Source organism: Dendropsophus ebraccatus, chromosome 8 (genome assembly GCF_027789765.1).
Source record: "Dendropsophus ebraccatus isolate aDenEbr1 chromosome 8, aDenEbr1.pat, whole genome shotgun sequence".
Taxonomy (NCBI): Eukaryota; Metazoa; Chordata; class Amphibia; order Anura; family Hylidae; genus Dendropsophus; species Dendropsophus ebraccatus.
Window position 1 is genome coordinate 63,780,732 of NC_091461.1, and position 13,449 is coordinate 63,794,180.

The following is a 13,449-nucleotide window of genomic DNA, read 5'->3' on the forward strand; positions in this document are numbered from 1 at the left end:
TTATTAAGAGCTGCATGATTGTGCAAGTAAACAGCAGCTTTACCTGTGGTTTTACATAGTAATGCACCAACGAGGGAAAGTCTGAAATAAACAAGCACCATACTAACAAAACTGTAGCCATCAATGATGTCATTTATCTGTTTGGTCGTAAAGTAATGCTCCACTATGAAGTTACTTTATAGATTGGATTAGTGCCATTTCTCCATGTCATTTTAGATCATTCTGCACTCACATGCGGAGCGGTTGGGCACTTGCAAATCAGTTCAGCTTTCCTGGCACATCAGCAGACTACAACCTGCCATTTCTGTATCTTGTCAATAGAATGCAGATTATAGGGACAGGCTGTACAGGAAGCCATTCTGCTACTTCTATCAATGCTGACCATGGCATATGCATGAATCATTTCAGAATGATACTGAACCCGATGCTTTCTGTGTGGCTGAGAGACTGAATATAATAAATGTAAAACTAGCAAGGGTGTAAGGAACCTATTATATGATTCGATAATTGTCCGAAAACATTGGCTGCCGACCGTGCATTGCTACGTGTAATGACGATTGTGTAAAAAAGAAAAAAAACTGTATACATTACCTCTCGGCGATCCTGGTGTTCTTCCTGCAGCCACCACTGTAGCTTCAGAGCAGGTGTCTAAACTGACAGGCCACACAGCCAATCACTGGCCACAGCAGTCCTGGCCAGTAATTGGTCGAGAGCGACCTGTAAGTACAGAGACCCGCGCTGAAGCTACAGCGGAGGCTCCGGGAGGCAAGCAGAGGCAGAGGAACAGTGAGACCGTGGTCAGGTAATGTATACAGTTTTAGGACAAGGGCTAACAATGTCCTTGCAGCCTTTGCTAAACGATTATCGAACCGTGAAATAGGCTTGGTAAGTGAGTGCCATCTATCAGGTGCCATCGTACCATCTAATACGACCCAATCTCATTAAATAGAACTTTGTGAAAATGTCCCTAAATCTCTAAAGTGTAACTAAATGTTTGCTTTGTGTTCGCTTATTAGATGTACAAAAACATAAACCAGTGTATAGTGTAGCCTCCTACATGTTGGTGTAGGGCACCAAAAAGGCTAAAGCTGTTACTTCATTGTCAAAAAGACTTTGAGCTTAGAGCTTTATAGCGTTTGGTAATATTATATTGTGTAATGTGTTTATTTTATGTTGATCTTCAGTGGTTATCCCAACTGAACACTTCTGTGCAGCCTCTCTTAGCTGTTATTCTAAGGGGACGTTGGCAGCCATATCAGCCTATAACCTTGCCAGCGTGCTTTAGAGTCAGCATCTAGTTATAAAAATGTAATGTGCATTGTTATGATGTCATATATCGTTTTATATTGCCTTTCAAATTGTATGCCTTTTCATGTATAATATTTATGTTTTTAACATTGTGAGTGTTCTAATCGCACTCCCACATAGTATTGATGTCGTTGACACTTTGCATGAACTGGGTTTTAAAAAATGCACACACCATTGTCTTTGTGATTGCTAGATGTTGTTGTGTTAGATATAAAAATAAAATCTGTTTGCACATGTACTGTTCATCTGATATTTACCTTTTTGCCTGCATTCTTAATACCTAGGGACATTTTGTGTTCACACAGCGTTTGTTTACGAGCGTATTTTTTGCATGGATGTCATTTTAAGGCAAAAACACAGGGGTATTTTGATATTTATGGCTGCGTTTTTACCTCAAAATTACATCCGACCAAAAAACAGGGCCAGCCTTAGGCTGTGTTGATAAACCGTAAAATAAAATAAAAATATGGCCGCAATTTTCAATGGTATAATGCGCTCCACTAAAGTCAATGGGAAATTGTCCAGTAGTGCCACACACCATATTGAATAACGGCCGTAATTGAATATGACTGTACTAATAATGAACTTGCTCATTGTTTACAACCAGAATAAGGGCTTTTTCCCCCACCTGTTTACGAATTGTTTTAATTGCACTCAAAATTACAGCTGTATTATGATTTATTTATTTTTTTACTGTCTGCTAAACTACTTGTTCTAGAACAGTCATGTCAAACTCTGACCCGTGGGTGCCATTACTTTTGGCCCGCCAGGCGATTCACAGATTGAATTGCATCTGACCTGCCAACATCACCTTAGATTATAATATGGGTGGTCTGGACAGCTGCTCAGACTGCCCATATTATAATCTTGTAGGCCATAGGCATTTTTTAGCCTGTGGCCTAGGAGTATGTGAGCGGTGTCCTGACGCCGGCAGCGCAATGATGTCATCGCACACGTAGCTGCTAAATAAGAGACTATGGCTGGCTGGCTACTATATGAAACTATTGAGGAGGGCTGGCTACTATATGAAACTATTGAGGAGGGCTGGTTACTATATGAGACTTTTGAGGAGGGCTGGTTACTATATGAGACTTTTAAGGAGGGCTGGTTACTATATGAGACTTTTGAGGAGGGCTGGTTACTATATGAGACTTTTGAGGAGGGCTGGTTACTATATGAGACTATTAAGGGGGGCTGGCTACTATTTGGGCACTATTGGGAGGGCTAGCTAATATGTGGGACAATTTTGGTTGGGTTGGCTACTACATGGGGCAATATTGGGGGGGTTGGATATTACATGGGTTGGTGTTTAAGCATGTCATAGTAATTTATGTCATTTATCATAGTGCACAGCACTGGGAGACACACACCACTGACTGACAGTGACAGTGCAAGAACCCCCTCATGTGCTTTTCAATAATTATCAAGGTTGGCCCACGACTTTGTCCAATTTTTTAATTATGGCCCACTGTGTATTTGAGTTTGACACCCCTGTTCTAGAAAGCTACTTGTTCTAGAAATTCTGAAGAGGTGTTATGTGAAGCAGGCAAATATTATAAGGACACAAAAGCTTTTCCATGCTCAATATTTGTAAACTAGGTTAAATCATTATAAAGTGAACTTGTGATTCCTGTGTGTGTGTGTTTTCTCTCATTTTAGAGTACTATATTCTATGTTACTATAGGCTTTTTCCTGATGTTTTATCCTTGCATTCTTTTTTTTTTTTCCAGTACAAATCATGTGATCCCAGGTTTTATGCCGAAAATTGTGGGGGGAACAACAGAATTTTTTGTCATTTTTACACTTCATTCTAACATTCCACCTGTTGGAAGATGAACAATACTATTATACAGGGAGTTTTATGATTTTTATGTTTTCCCTGCAGTCAACAGATGTAGGCAGGTGTAAGACATCCAACTGCAGTCCACTAGCAACAAGCCTTAGTTCTGCTAACAGGTTTTGTGGAACAGCAGCAAAGAATTTAGATTTCCTTAGAGTCCATCAAAACACACCAGCTGTTATAATAAGTGAATACAATAAGACTGTATTTATACACCGTAAAATGACTTTTAATATGTTGCTGTCCATGGGGATAACATAACAAATGGCGTATTCTTATCTTTCTGCGCTCCCCCACTGTCCTCTAATGTCATCTTTGGGTCCCTTGACGAATGATACCATTTCAACTTCTGAAACCAACTTGTCTCAGCAGAGACAGCCAGCTCAGCCAATCATTGGGTGAGAGGGGACAGCGCAGCAGCCAGCGATTAGCTGTCACCCCCAGATGAGTCCGTCTTAGAAGTGGAGGCAGAATCGCTCAGTCGAGGACCTGAAGATGACGTGTGAGAGCTTCAGAGGAGCATAGTTATAGCAACATATGAAAAGTTATTTTTGAGCATAATACCCCTTTAAGATATTTTAAAAAGTTGCTATTTATGCCTTATTGGGAAGCATGGTGGTGGCTTAATGTTATCACTGGTACTTTGCAGCACTGGGATTGTGGGTTTGATTCCAACTGGTGGCAACATCTGCAAGAATTTTCTGTGGTCTCCCCATGTTTGCATTGTTTTTTTCCCGTTACTTTAGTTTCCTCCAACACCCAAAAATTCACTGAAAGTTTAATTTGTAACTACAATTGTGAGTCACTGGGGGGACCAGGACTGGTGTGCGTGATACCAACCTCTGAACCGCGCAGTAGAATATGTTAGTGCTGTATGTATGAATAAATTAAATAAATCCATAAAAAATAAGCAAAACCTTTAAACAAATTTAAAAAATTTAATTTTCCTGTATAGTATATTAGGATAATTAGGATGCACATGGGAAATTTCCACCAGATGTACATGATATCTGGATGATATCAGTAGCTTAACATGTTACTAACAGGGAAATGATTATTTACTATGGAAGTACTATACACAACTAGTTTTAATATTGCACATAATTGTATTATGGTGTTTCAGTAGGCACAACATAATAGAAAAATTTTTCCATTTTTTTTCAGTAAAACCAAAGAAAGTGAGGCTGTTTACAAGGGCTGGTGTGAGTGTACATGCATTATAAGAAAACGATAAAAATATCAGTCCATTATGTAGTGCGTCAGATTGCAGAAAGTTGCTTAGCGACGCTGTAGATGAGAGCCCACAGAGCCTTCCCTGTGCTCTGTGTTTCATCAAGCTGAGCACTTTCTCGCATGATCTCTATTAAAATGCAGCAGGTAGGATGTGTTCACGTGTTCTATACAAACAACCGCTGACTTCTTCATTGTTCAGCAGGCGTCAAGGCAGAATGACAGGCACGTGATGATAACAGTGAAAAAGATTGTGGGACATTAATATCCATTATTATAACCATGGTTACATTTATCGTGACTGGAGTCACGCGTCATCTTACTTGTTTTGGTTGATCATATTAGTATTGATCATTTCTCCATACAGTTCATTGTATATAGCCGTAAGTGAGCGGCAGTTTGCCTTCACTAATTGTCACAACCACAACAGATGCCGCAAACCATATTCCCAGTGGAGCTGTAAAAAAGGAATGCTCTTTTATTTTTTACTAATCCCTGGACATGGTACAGTGGAGATTCTTCAGATCTCAGAAGACTAGGTTTCAGAAGGTGTAAGTCTTTAATTAAATACAGTACAATACCATCTAAGCTTGGTTCACACCTCATTTATTGTTAACATTCAGCTAGAAGCCAGGAAAATTACCAGTTTTATGCGTTGAACATATAGCTACAATGTATGTACAGTAACTGTATGTTTGTTTTTAAATAATTATATTTTTATTAATTTCTCAAGAAGGAAAATACATAACTGGTAGCCAAGGCAAACACGCCTAAGGTATAAACATAGGAAACAAGTGCCTTGGGTTTAAGGGGTGATTTACAAAAACAACTTACAGGCATATGAGTATGTGAATTTACCATTAGATAATGTTACAACAGAAGAGAGAAAAAAGAATGAGAAGGGCCGTTGAGGTTCCGGATTGACAGGCAGCCAGCCAGAGGAGTGTAGCACAGGGAGTATATAGAGAGGCCTGTGCAGATAGAGTCTAAGAAAACACATTTCCGTTACAATGGCCCATGGGCCTAAACAAGATCGTTAAAACCATAAACATTATAAAAATACATGAGTGAGTTAACCATATATGAAAATGTATTGAACAGTTCCAAAGTTAAAGATCATAACAAAACTGGAGGAGGACAGGAAAGACCACAAAGGGGAGGTAGCTTACAATGGCCTCAGGATACAATATTTTCAATATATAATGTTCCTTTTTGGACCATCGTATCTTGAGACCAGACACAACATACAGTGCTACAGATATTCAGGATCTGCAGGACATGTAAATAAGTAGATGACTGATCAATAAAAGTGGCCATTTTACTGGTAAAACCCCAGTATTACTGTAGTGTATGCACTGATTAGCTGCCTAGTATCTTCTCTCTACAGTATAGTGTAATACTACATGCCCTGCACTGCTGTGTGTGTCTAGTATCTCCTCTATACGGTACAGTGTGATACTACATGTCCTGTGCTGCTGTGTGTCTAGTATCTCCTCTCTACAGTATAGTGTGATACTACATGTCCTGTACTGCTGTGTGTCTAGTACCTCCTCTCTACAATACAGTGTAATACTACATGTCCTGTACTGCTGTGTCTAGTATCTCCTCTCTACAATACAGTGTGATACTACATGTCCTGTACTGCTGTGTGTCTAGTATCTCTTCTCTACAGTACAGTGTGATACTACATGTCCTGTACTGCTGTGTGTCTACTATCTCCTCTCTACAGTATAGTGTGATACTACATGTCCTGTACTGCTGTGTGTGTCTAGTATCTGCTCTAAACAGTATAGTGTGATACTACATGTCCTGTATTGCTGTGTGTCTAGTATCTCCTCTCTACAGTAATGTGTGATACTACATGTCCTGTACTGCTGTGTGTGTCTAGTATCTCCTCTACAGTACAGTGTGATACTACATGTCCTGTACTGCTGTGTGTGTCTAGTATCTCCTCTACAGTACAGTGTGATACTACATGTCCTGTACTGCTGTATGTGTCTAGTATCCCCTCTCTACAGTAATGTGTGATACTATATGTCCTGTACTGCTCTTTACCTGCGCCAGGATGAGTTTCTCCTTTATGCACCAGTTGAGAATGACCTCATTTTATTTTTCTGGAACCCTGATGGAACTGTACAGGACCCTAAAAACACTCCAGTCTTCTACATAGGAAGTAATTTACAGCTTCCAGTAGTTCTTTCTGACTGTTGTATGCTTTATAAATCTATTGGGGTGATATTTTGCAGCTTCAGAACCAATGACCAGTTTTCCATAGAGTTATGGACTCAACATACAATGGTTTCAACATACAATGGGCAACCCAGAACCAATTAATATTGTATTTTGAGGGACCACTGGACCACTGGACCTTACAATTATTAGAGCTTAGCACATTTTCATCCATGAGGGACAAGTGACAGCAAGCAAAGGTCTTGAAAACTATGAGGATTTGACAGAAAATGTATAATAAAAATTGTATATTAAATTTATAAATTACAGATGAGAATGGTGCAATGGACACATTAATCTGTTTAGTATCGACACATAGGCCTAAAGGAAACTGGAGCCGTCATATTTAGTGATTGATGCCTATCTGTGTTTGCATACTTATACAAGGAAGCATGCCAATCTCACAGTACTTTAGGTTCACTCCCTGGACTCCTAGGTCCAGAATGGGCAGAGGTTTTGTCTGCTTAGCCCTTCCTGCTATATAATTTGCTGCCCACATAAGCATAGCATTTTCAATGTGACAGGTTACCTTTAAAGGGGCTTAGAAAAACATCTCCACTTTCTTCTTGAAACAGCACCACTCCTGTCCTTGGTTTGGATTTTGCAGCTTAGTTTCGTTGATTTAAATGTTGTTGAATTGTAACACCACACACAACCTGAGGACAGGAGTGGTGCTGTTTTTACATACTGTAGATGATTTGTTTCGTTACTATCTAAAGGTGTCTAATATCAGGGACATGTGAACAGCATTATGAGCCCCTGGGCAGAACTGTGAACTGGGCCACCCCTTCAACCCCTCGCCCCATTCCACCCCAGTGTACGTCACCACTCTAGCATTAGCAAAACGTATCATCGGGCGGAACCAGTGGTGGAACATTGTCTGTAATCATTCGATGACTCCACCCCGTGCATACTCCTAATGGAAGTAGGTGTTTCCTGGTGACTGGTGACAGGCGGAGGCACTAGCTACAGGTGATCACTGCAGCCAGAGGCAGGGGTATAGCTAGAGGCTCATGAACCCCGGTACAAAAGTTCAAATTGGGACCTGCCCCCCCCCCCCCCCAAGTCTGGTATGGTACATGGGAAGGACAGTAGTAAATGGGAAAGAAGAACATAGGAGGTGCAGAAGAACAATGGAGACACAGCAGTATATAGTAGTGAGGCACGGTAGTACACAGTAGGGAGGCATAGTAATATATGGGAGGCACGGTAGTACACAGGGAGGCACAGTAGTACACAGTAGGGAGGCATAGTAATATATGGGAGGCACGGTAGTACACAGGGAGGCACAGTAGTACACAGTAGGGAGGCATAATAGTTCATGGGAGGCACAGTAGTACACAGTAGGGAAGCATAATAGTACATGCTTTAGTAAAAAAAAAAAAAAAAAGATATTTTCTGTGCAGTGTGTAGATTTCCTACCACCATAGCAGGTCAGGGGGAATGGAAAGCTGTGCAGCTCTGCCCCTCCTGTTCCTCTCCGTCTGCAGACCAGTCTGACGGCCTGAGTAATGTGTAAGTGTGTTGCTGCAAGCAACATCTCTCACATTTCTCCCACTAACAGCCAGCACGCTGCTAGCTGTATGGCTGGTTCTGTGTTACCCATTGGTGGAGCTACAGCTGTAACAAGTTGATGGGGGGGCCTAACTGGCCAGAGGGGCCCCTTATGAGTCATGGGCAATGGGCAGCCGCGTACCCTGCCTAATGGGAAAGGTGGCTGTCTAATAATACCAACTATAAGTGTCTTACATTTACTGCAAAAGCAAGTATTTTACAAAAATCTGTTTAGATAATAAAGCCACCTTTTTATACATATAAAAAATGAATATGCTATGATTGCTAAGCTAGATACATGTGAAAAATCACAAGTTTTATATTGTGTCTGGAAGAAGGTGTAAATATGGCATACTGTATGTGCTGAAAGCGGGATGACCTGCATGATTATGCAATCCCAAAGAATGCATGTATCCATAGCTATACTGATGAGAGACATATATTTATTATCTTTAATTTAAAAAAAAAAACATCCAATCCATAGCATTTATGGTACCTGCAAAGCAGAGATTTTTAAACTCTTAACCACTCACAGCAAAATTTTACATCCACAGCATGTTAATTTATTGTAGATTTTCCACATTTTCAAAATCCCTAAATAATCCACAGGTGTTGTGAATTTTGCAAAATTGCATATCTGCACTGAAGATTCAGCAACAACAAATACAATCTGGTTTAATGCAGAATTGTCACTGTATACTTTGCTGCTCTGCTCTGTGGCTGCACAGAATCTGCAGCATTTCTGCAGTGTTTGGCTGGACCCCTACACTATATTAACACATGTGTTTGTATCACTTGACTGCATTCAGTATGTTCTATTTTTGTGACCCCCTCATGTGGGAAAGACTTTGTTGCTTTCATATTGTCACAGACATAAGAAGATTGATCCTTGCAGCCACATCACAGTAGATTACATCTATCCGCTTGCCTGTGAAATGTTAGCACTGCAAGTTCTCAGGATGTAGTTTATTATAGTTACATTCATATCTCTAATGTTATATTGCTTATTGTGATTGGAAAAAAATCAAACTTTTTAATCAATCTGAAATCCAATCAAAATGAAATTAGTGCAATATTGTAATTTACTGTGTTACTTCTGATGTAGAGCCCTGGACTAATAATCCCGGTCCGATCAGGAGGGGACAGATTCTGCACACTGCAGACAATTTGTACTTTCTAGAGATGAGCGAACCGGGTTTGGGTTTCGAGTCGATCCGAACCCGAACGATCGGCATTTGATTAGCTGGGGCTGCTGAACTTGGATAAAGCTCTAAGGTTGTCTGGAAAACATGGATACAGCCAATGACTATATCCATGTTTTCCACATAGCCTTAGGGCTTTATCCAAGTTCAGCAGCCACCGCTAATCAAATGCCGAAAGTTTGGGTTCGGATCCACTCGAGCATGCTCCAGGTTCGCACATCTCTAGTACTTACAGCTGTAGGTTCACGTTATCAGTATCACTGTTGTATATTTCGTAATGTACGTATAATTTCACATTATCTTATTTTAACTTGACATTTTCTTTTTTCCTCTAAGGCTCTGTACAGTTCAATTAAGAATGAGAAGTTACAGTGGACAATGTAAGTAAATGTAAATGCAAACTTGACTTGCCAGAATGTTCTCTGTACTTGACTAAAGGGGATATTGATTATTCAGATTTTCTCTCATCGTTGTGTACATGTGTACCGTATACTGGTTCTCCAAGCTAAAGCTAGCTCAGTGTAAAATTGTGTTTAAGGCTTGGCTCACACTGCGTTCTTGCAGTCCGTTTATGAAAAAATTGATGCAATTTGGATCTGTTTTTCCATTAACGTCAACTTTTTTTTTTTTAAAAAGGGGAATTGAAACGGATCCTTTTTTAACGTACACAAAAACTTGGTTGACCAAGTTTTTCTGTATGTTAAAAGTAACTATTTAAAAAATGATCTGTTAAATGGACTGCAAAACACAGTGTGAACCCAGCCTAATTTCTAATCTGTATTTATTGTCTATATGCATAATAGCATATAATATTTACTGGGTTGATAGGAATAGTAGAGATGGGCAAACTTGTCAAATGTTTGGTTTGGCAGGTTCACTGAATTTTACACTTCATTATACTTACATGTCCGCATTCCCTCGGGGTCCTTCTCTGGTCCAGTACCGTTGTCTTCTCCATTGAAGGCCTGCTCAGCCAATCGCAGGCTCACACTCTTGTCTCTAGAGTGACAACTTGCTCAGCCAGTCACAGGTTGTGGTGTTGTCCTGTCCCATCCCAGTCAGCCAGTGATTGATTGAGCAAGCTGTCACTCATGTTTCAGGAGTGACAACCTATTTAGCTAATCACAGGCTCATTGGGACAGGACAGCACTGAGGTCTGTGGTTGGCTGAGCAGGCTGTCACTCTAGAGACAAGAGTGACAGCCTGCTCAATCAGTTACAGGCTGTAGAGCTGTCCCATCCCAGTCATCCTGTGATTGGATAAGCAGGCCCTCACTGGAGAAGACAACAGGACGGGACAGAAGTTCAGAATGAATCTGGGTTTGCGCAGCTGGGCTCGCTCATCTCTAGTGAATGGGTCCCAAAAAAATCAGGGAGATTAAAAATTAAAAAAAAAAGTGATATAATATAAGAATATGGGTTTAGGAAATTTTAAATTATAGTATAATTTCTTTAGATGTACAATAATATGGGAAGATTTTTGCATGTTTTGGAGAGTACTTGTGTCCTCCCTCTTGCATACGGGAGGAAATAGATTAAGAGTCCATGAATGTGACCACCCGAGACCTGAGACCAGAGGGTAAAGTCCAAGTCCTCTTTCCAAGCCACCAGGAAAGGGGGGCTAGGTTGCTCCAGGGGGGCAGGCCTCATCATGGCGTAGGGGAGGGACAGAAAGTAACAGAAACGGCCAGAGCCCAGACAGAGACTCGAATAGGGTGAGAGAGCAAATGATGGAAGAGAGAGAAGGAAGTCGTGAAGTTCTACAGTTCTCCAGAATCCCAAGGGACAGGGATCGAAAAGATTCCTGAGAAACGGGAAGCAAGGAGGAAGCTTGGAGAAAGGTTTTAGCTCTAAAATTACTGGCCTTGGTCCAGCTTTAGAATGTGGAATCCTCTAAACCGGGTTTAGACAGGATAGGGTACAGCAGAGAGGGATAAGGGGCTATGAAACACATATAGATGTTTGTGGCATAGTTTCAGCATAGGGACATAGTAGGATGGGTACCTTCAGAAGAGGGAGACCAGGGAGCTACCAGATAGGAAATCAGGGAGAGGGACGCTTCCACTTTTACCAGTAATTTAATCGGGGCATGTTTGTGCCAGTCAAGAAGCCTAGTGAGGTGGGATGCCGCATAGTAGTGATAGTGGTAAAGATTGGAGAGACCCACACCGCTGTGTGTCTTGGGACACTGAAGCTTGGTTTGGCTTACTGGGGTGGCTTGTGGGCCCAAATAAATTTCGAGAAAAGAAAGGAGAGTTGACAAAAGAAGGATAGGGGTATGCTGATTGGTAGGGTCTGTAATAGCATGTACAATATCTTGCCTGCCAATCTTCACATTAAACCACAGAACCTATAAATCTGGTTGTATTTGGCATAATTGGAAAATGTAAAGAATGCCATCTTTTTGCCTAACAATGCAGGCAGCACTGTGTAAAGTAGAGTGCTTCACTTCCAAAGTTCCTGACTCATAGGACATGTGATACAAAAATAAAAGAACACAGATATACTTATGGGTGAATAGAGTCTCTTTTTCTTTTTTTGATTGGAGTGCAAAAAATATACAAACCATACATTTTGTGAGTGAAATAATTTTGGGTTGGTGCCGTGTTACAGCTTTAGGGCTTGGGCTGTTTGCTCCTATAGAGAACACCATGGACTCCGCAGTACAACAGAAAATTCTGTCGAGGAGATTGAGACCATCTGTCAGAAAGTAGAAGCTAAACCAAAATGGATCTTGGAATTGTGCATTTATTCAAAGCACACAATAAAATTACCAGTATCTAATAAAAGAAGAAGAGGAGACTGAAGCTAGGAGTTTTAGGTTGTCAAAGCTCAGGCCAAAATGTCACTAAAATGCCATATAGAGAACACCAGACACAGAAGCAGAGAATGTTCTTGCTGTCCCAGGAGAAGTGCTCTATGTTGATGCCATTACTGGACTGTGTATGCGATTGTAGAATTTGCTGGGATTTCCAATCAACATAAGAAGTAAATCTATATAGATTAAGAGGGTTGTTGATGTCTTACATGGTATATCAGGAGAGCTGACAGACCTTAAAGGAAATGCACCAGCAGTACATTTGCGTCTAAGTTTTTCACATGTATAGAATGGAGCAAGCACGGTTAAGCCGCTGCCATGGTCCTTTTTTTTTTAACCATTGCCCGGTTCCCACGTATGGCGCTGTTCTATTCCCAGGCACCGGCTAGGGTGAAGCACTGAAGACAGGCTGACCCACCCCCAGTGGGAGGAAACCCCCGCCCCTCTATGATGCGGCTCCATTGATTCTAATCATAGAGGGGCGGGGGGTTTCTCCCACTTGGGTGGGCCGGGCCACCTCCAGTGCTTCACCCCTAGCCGGTGCCCGGGAATAGACTGGTGCTGTATGCGGGATCCGGGCCGCAGTTCAAAAGAAGGACCGTTGCATCGGCTTCCCGGGGCCGGCGCCATTCTAACCATGTGAAAATCTTCAAGCGTATGTACTCATGGTACATTCGCTTTAAAGTGATTGTCCGAGAGCATAATAAATTAAATAACCAGCAAGAAATGTTAAAAAAAAAAAAAAAAAATGAACCAGCCATTACTCACCTGTTAAATGCACCCCAATTCTCCATTGGTCCCCCGTCATTCTGTTTACTTGTCCTGCAGCAATGACATCACATGCATCCATGTGATCACTGTAGCCAGCCATTGACTTTAGCGATCTTGAACTGAACCAACTACTATCACTGCTGAGGTCAGCAATGATCGCTACAGGAGAAGTAAACACAAGAACCAACAGGGATCCACCGCAGCTTTGGCGCTGTATTTTACAGATGAGTAATGGGTTGTTCGTTTTTTAATATGTCCTTTTGGCTTATTCATTTATTATAGTCTTCAGCAATCCCTTTAAGTTTATTTCTTTGTGTCATCTTGTACAGTGGCAGTTATAGCTGTGGTAAAACTGCATTCTAGATAAGATACTAACATTTTATTTTACTATTTTGATATGCTTTCTAATTTTTTTTATACTGCAATGTATTTTTTTAATCTCTAATCTTTAGAGATGGGGCCCATATTTTAGATGAATTATGTGTTGTACAGACAGCT

General features: G+C 40.9%; 1 protein-coding gene across 6 annotated transcripts in view; it reads left to right on the plus strand.

Moving 5' to 3' along the window:
• PSD (pleckstrin and Sec7 domain containing) overlaps positions 1-13,449 on the plus strand; it is a 269,935-nt gene that overhangs the window by 209,922 nt on the left and 46,564 nt on the right. For 5 of the 6 annotated variants that reach the window (XM_069980570.1, XM_069980571.1, XM_069980577.1 and 2 more), the window contains one exon: positions 9,700-9,743. In XM_069980570.1, coding sequence (XP_069836671.1) covers positions 9,700-9,743 — 44 coding nt within the window. Of the gene's footprint in view, positions 1-4,312; positions 4,351-9,699; positions 9,744-13,449 lie in introns of those variants that run through there. The other variant, XM_069980574.1, reaches the window with a different exon arrangement.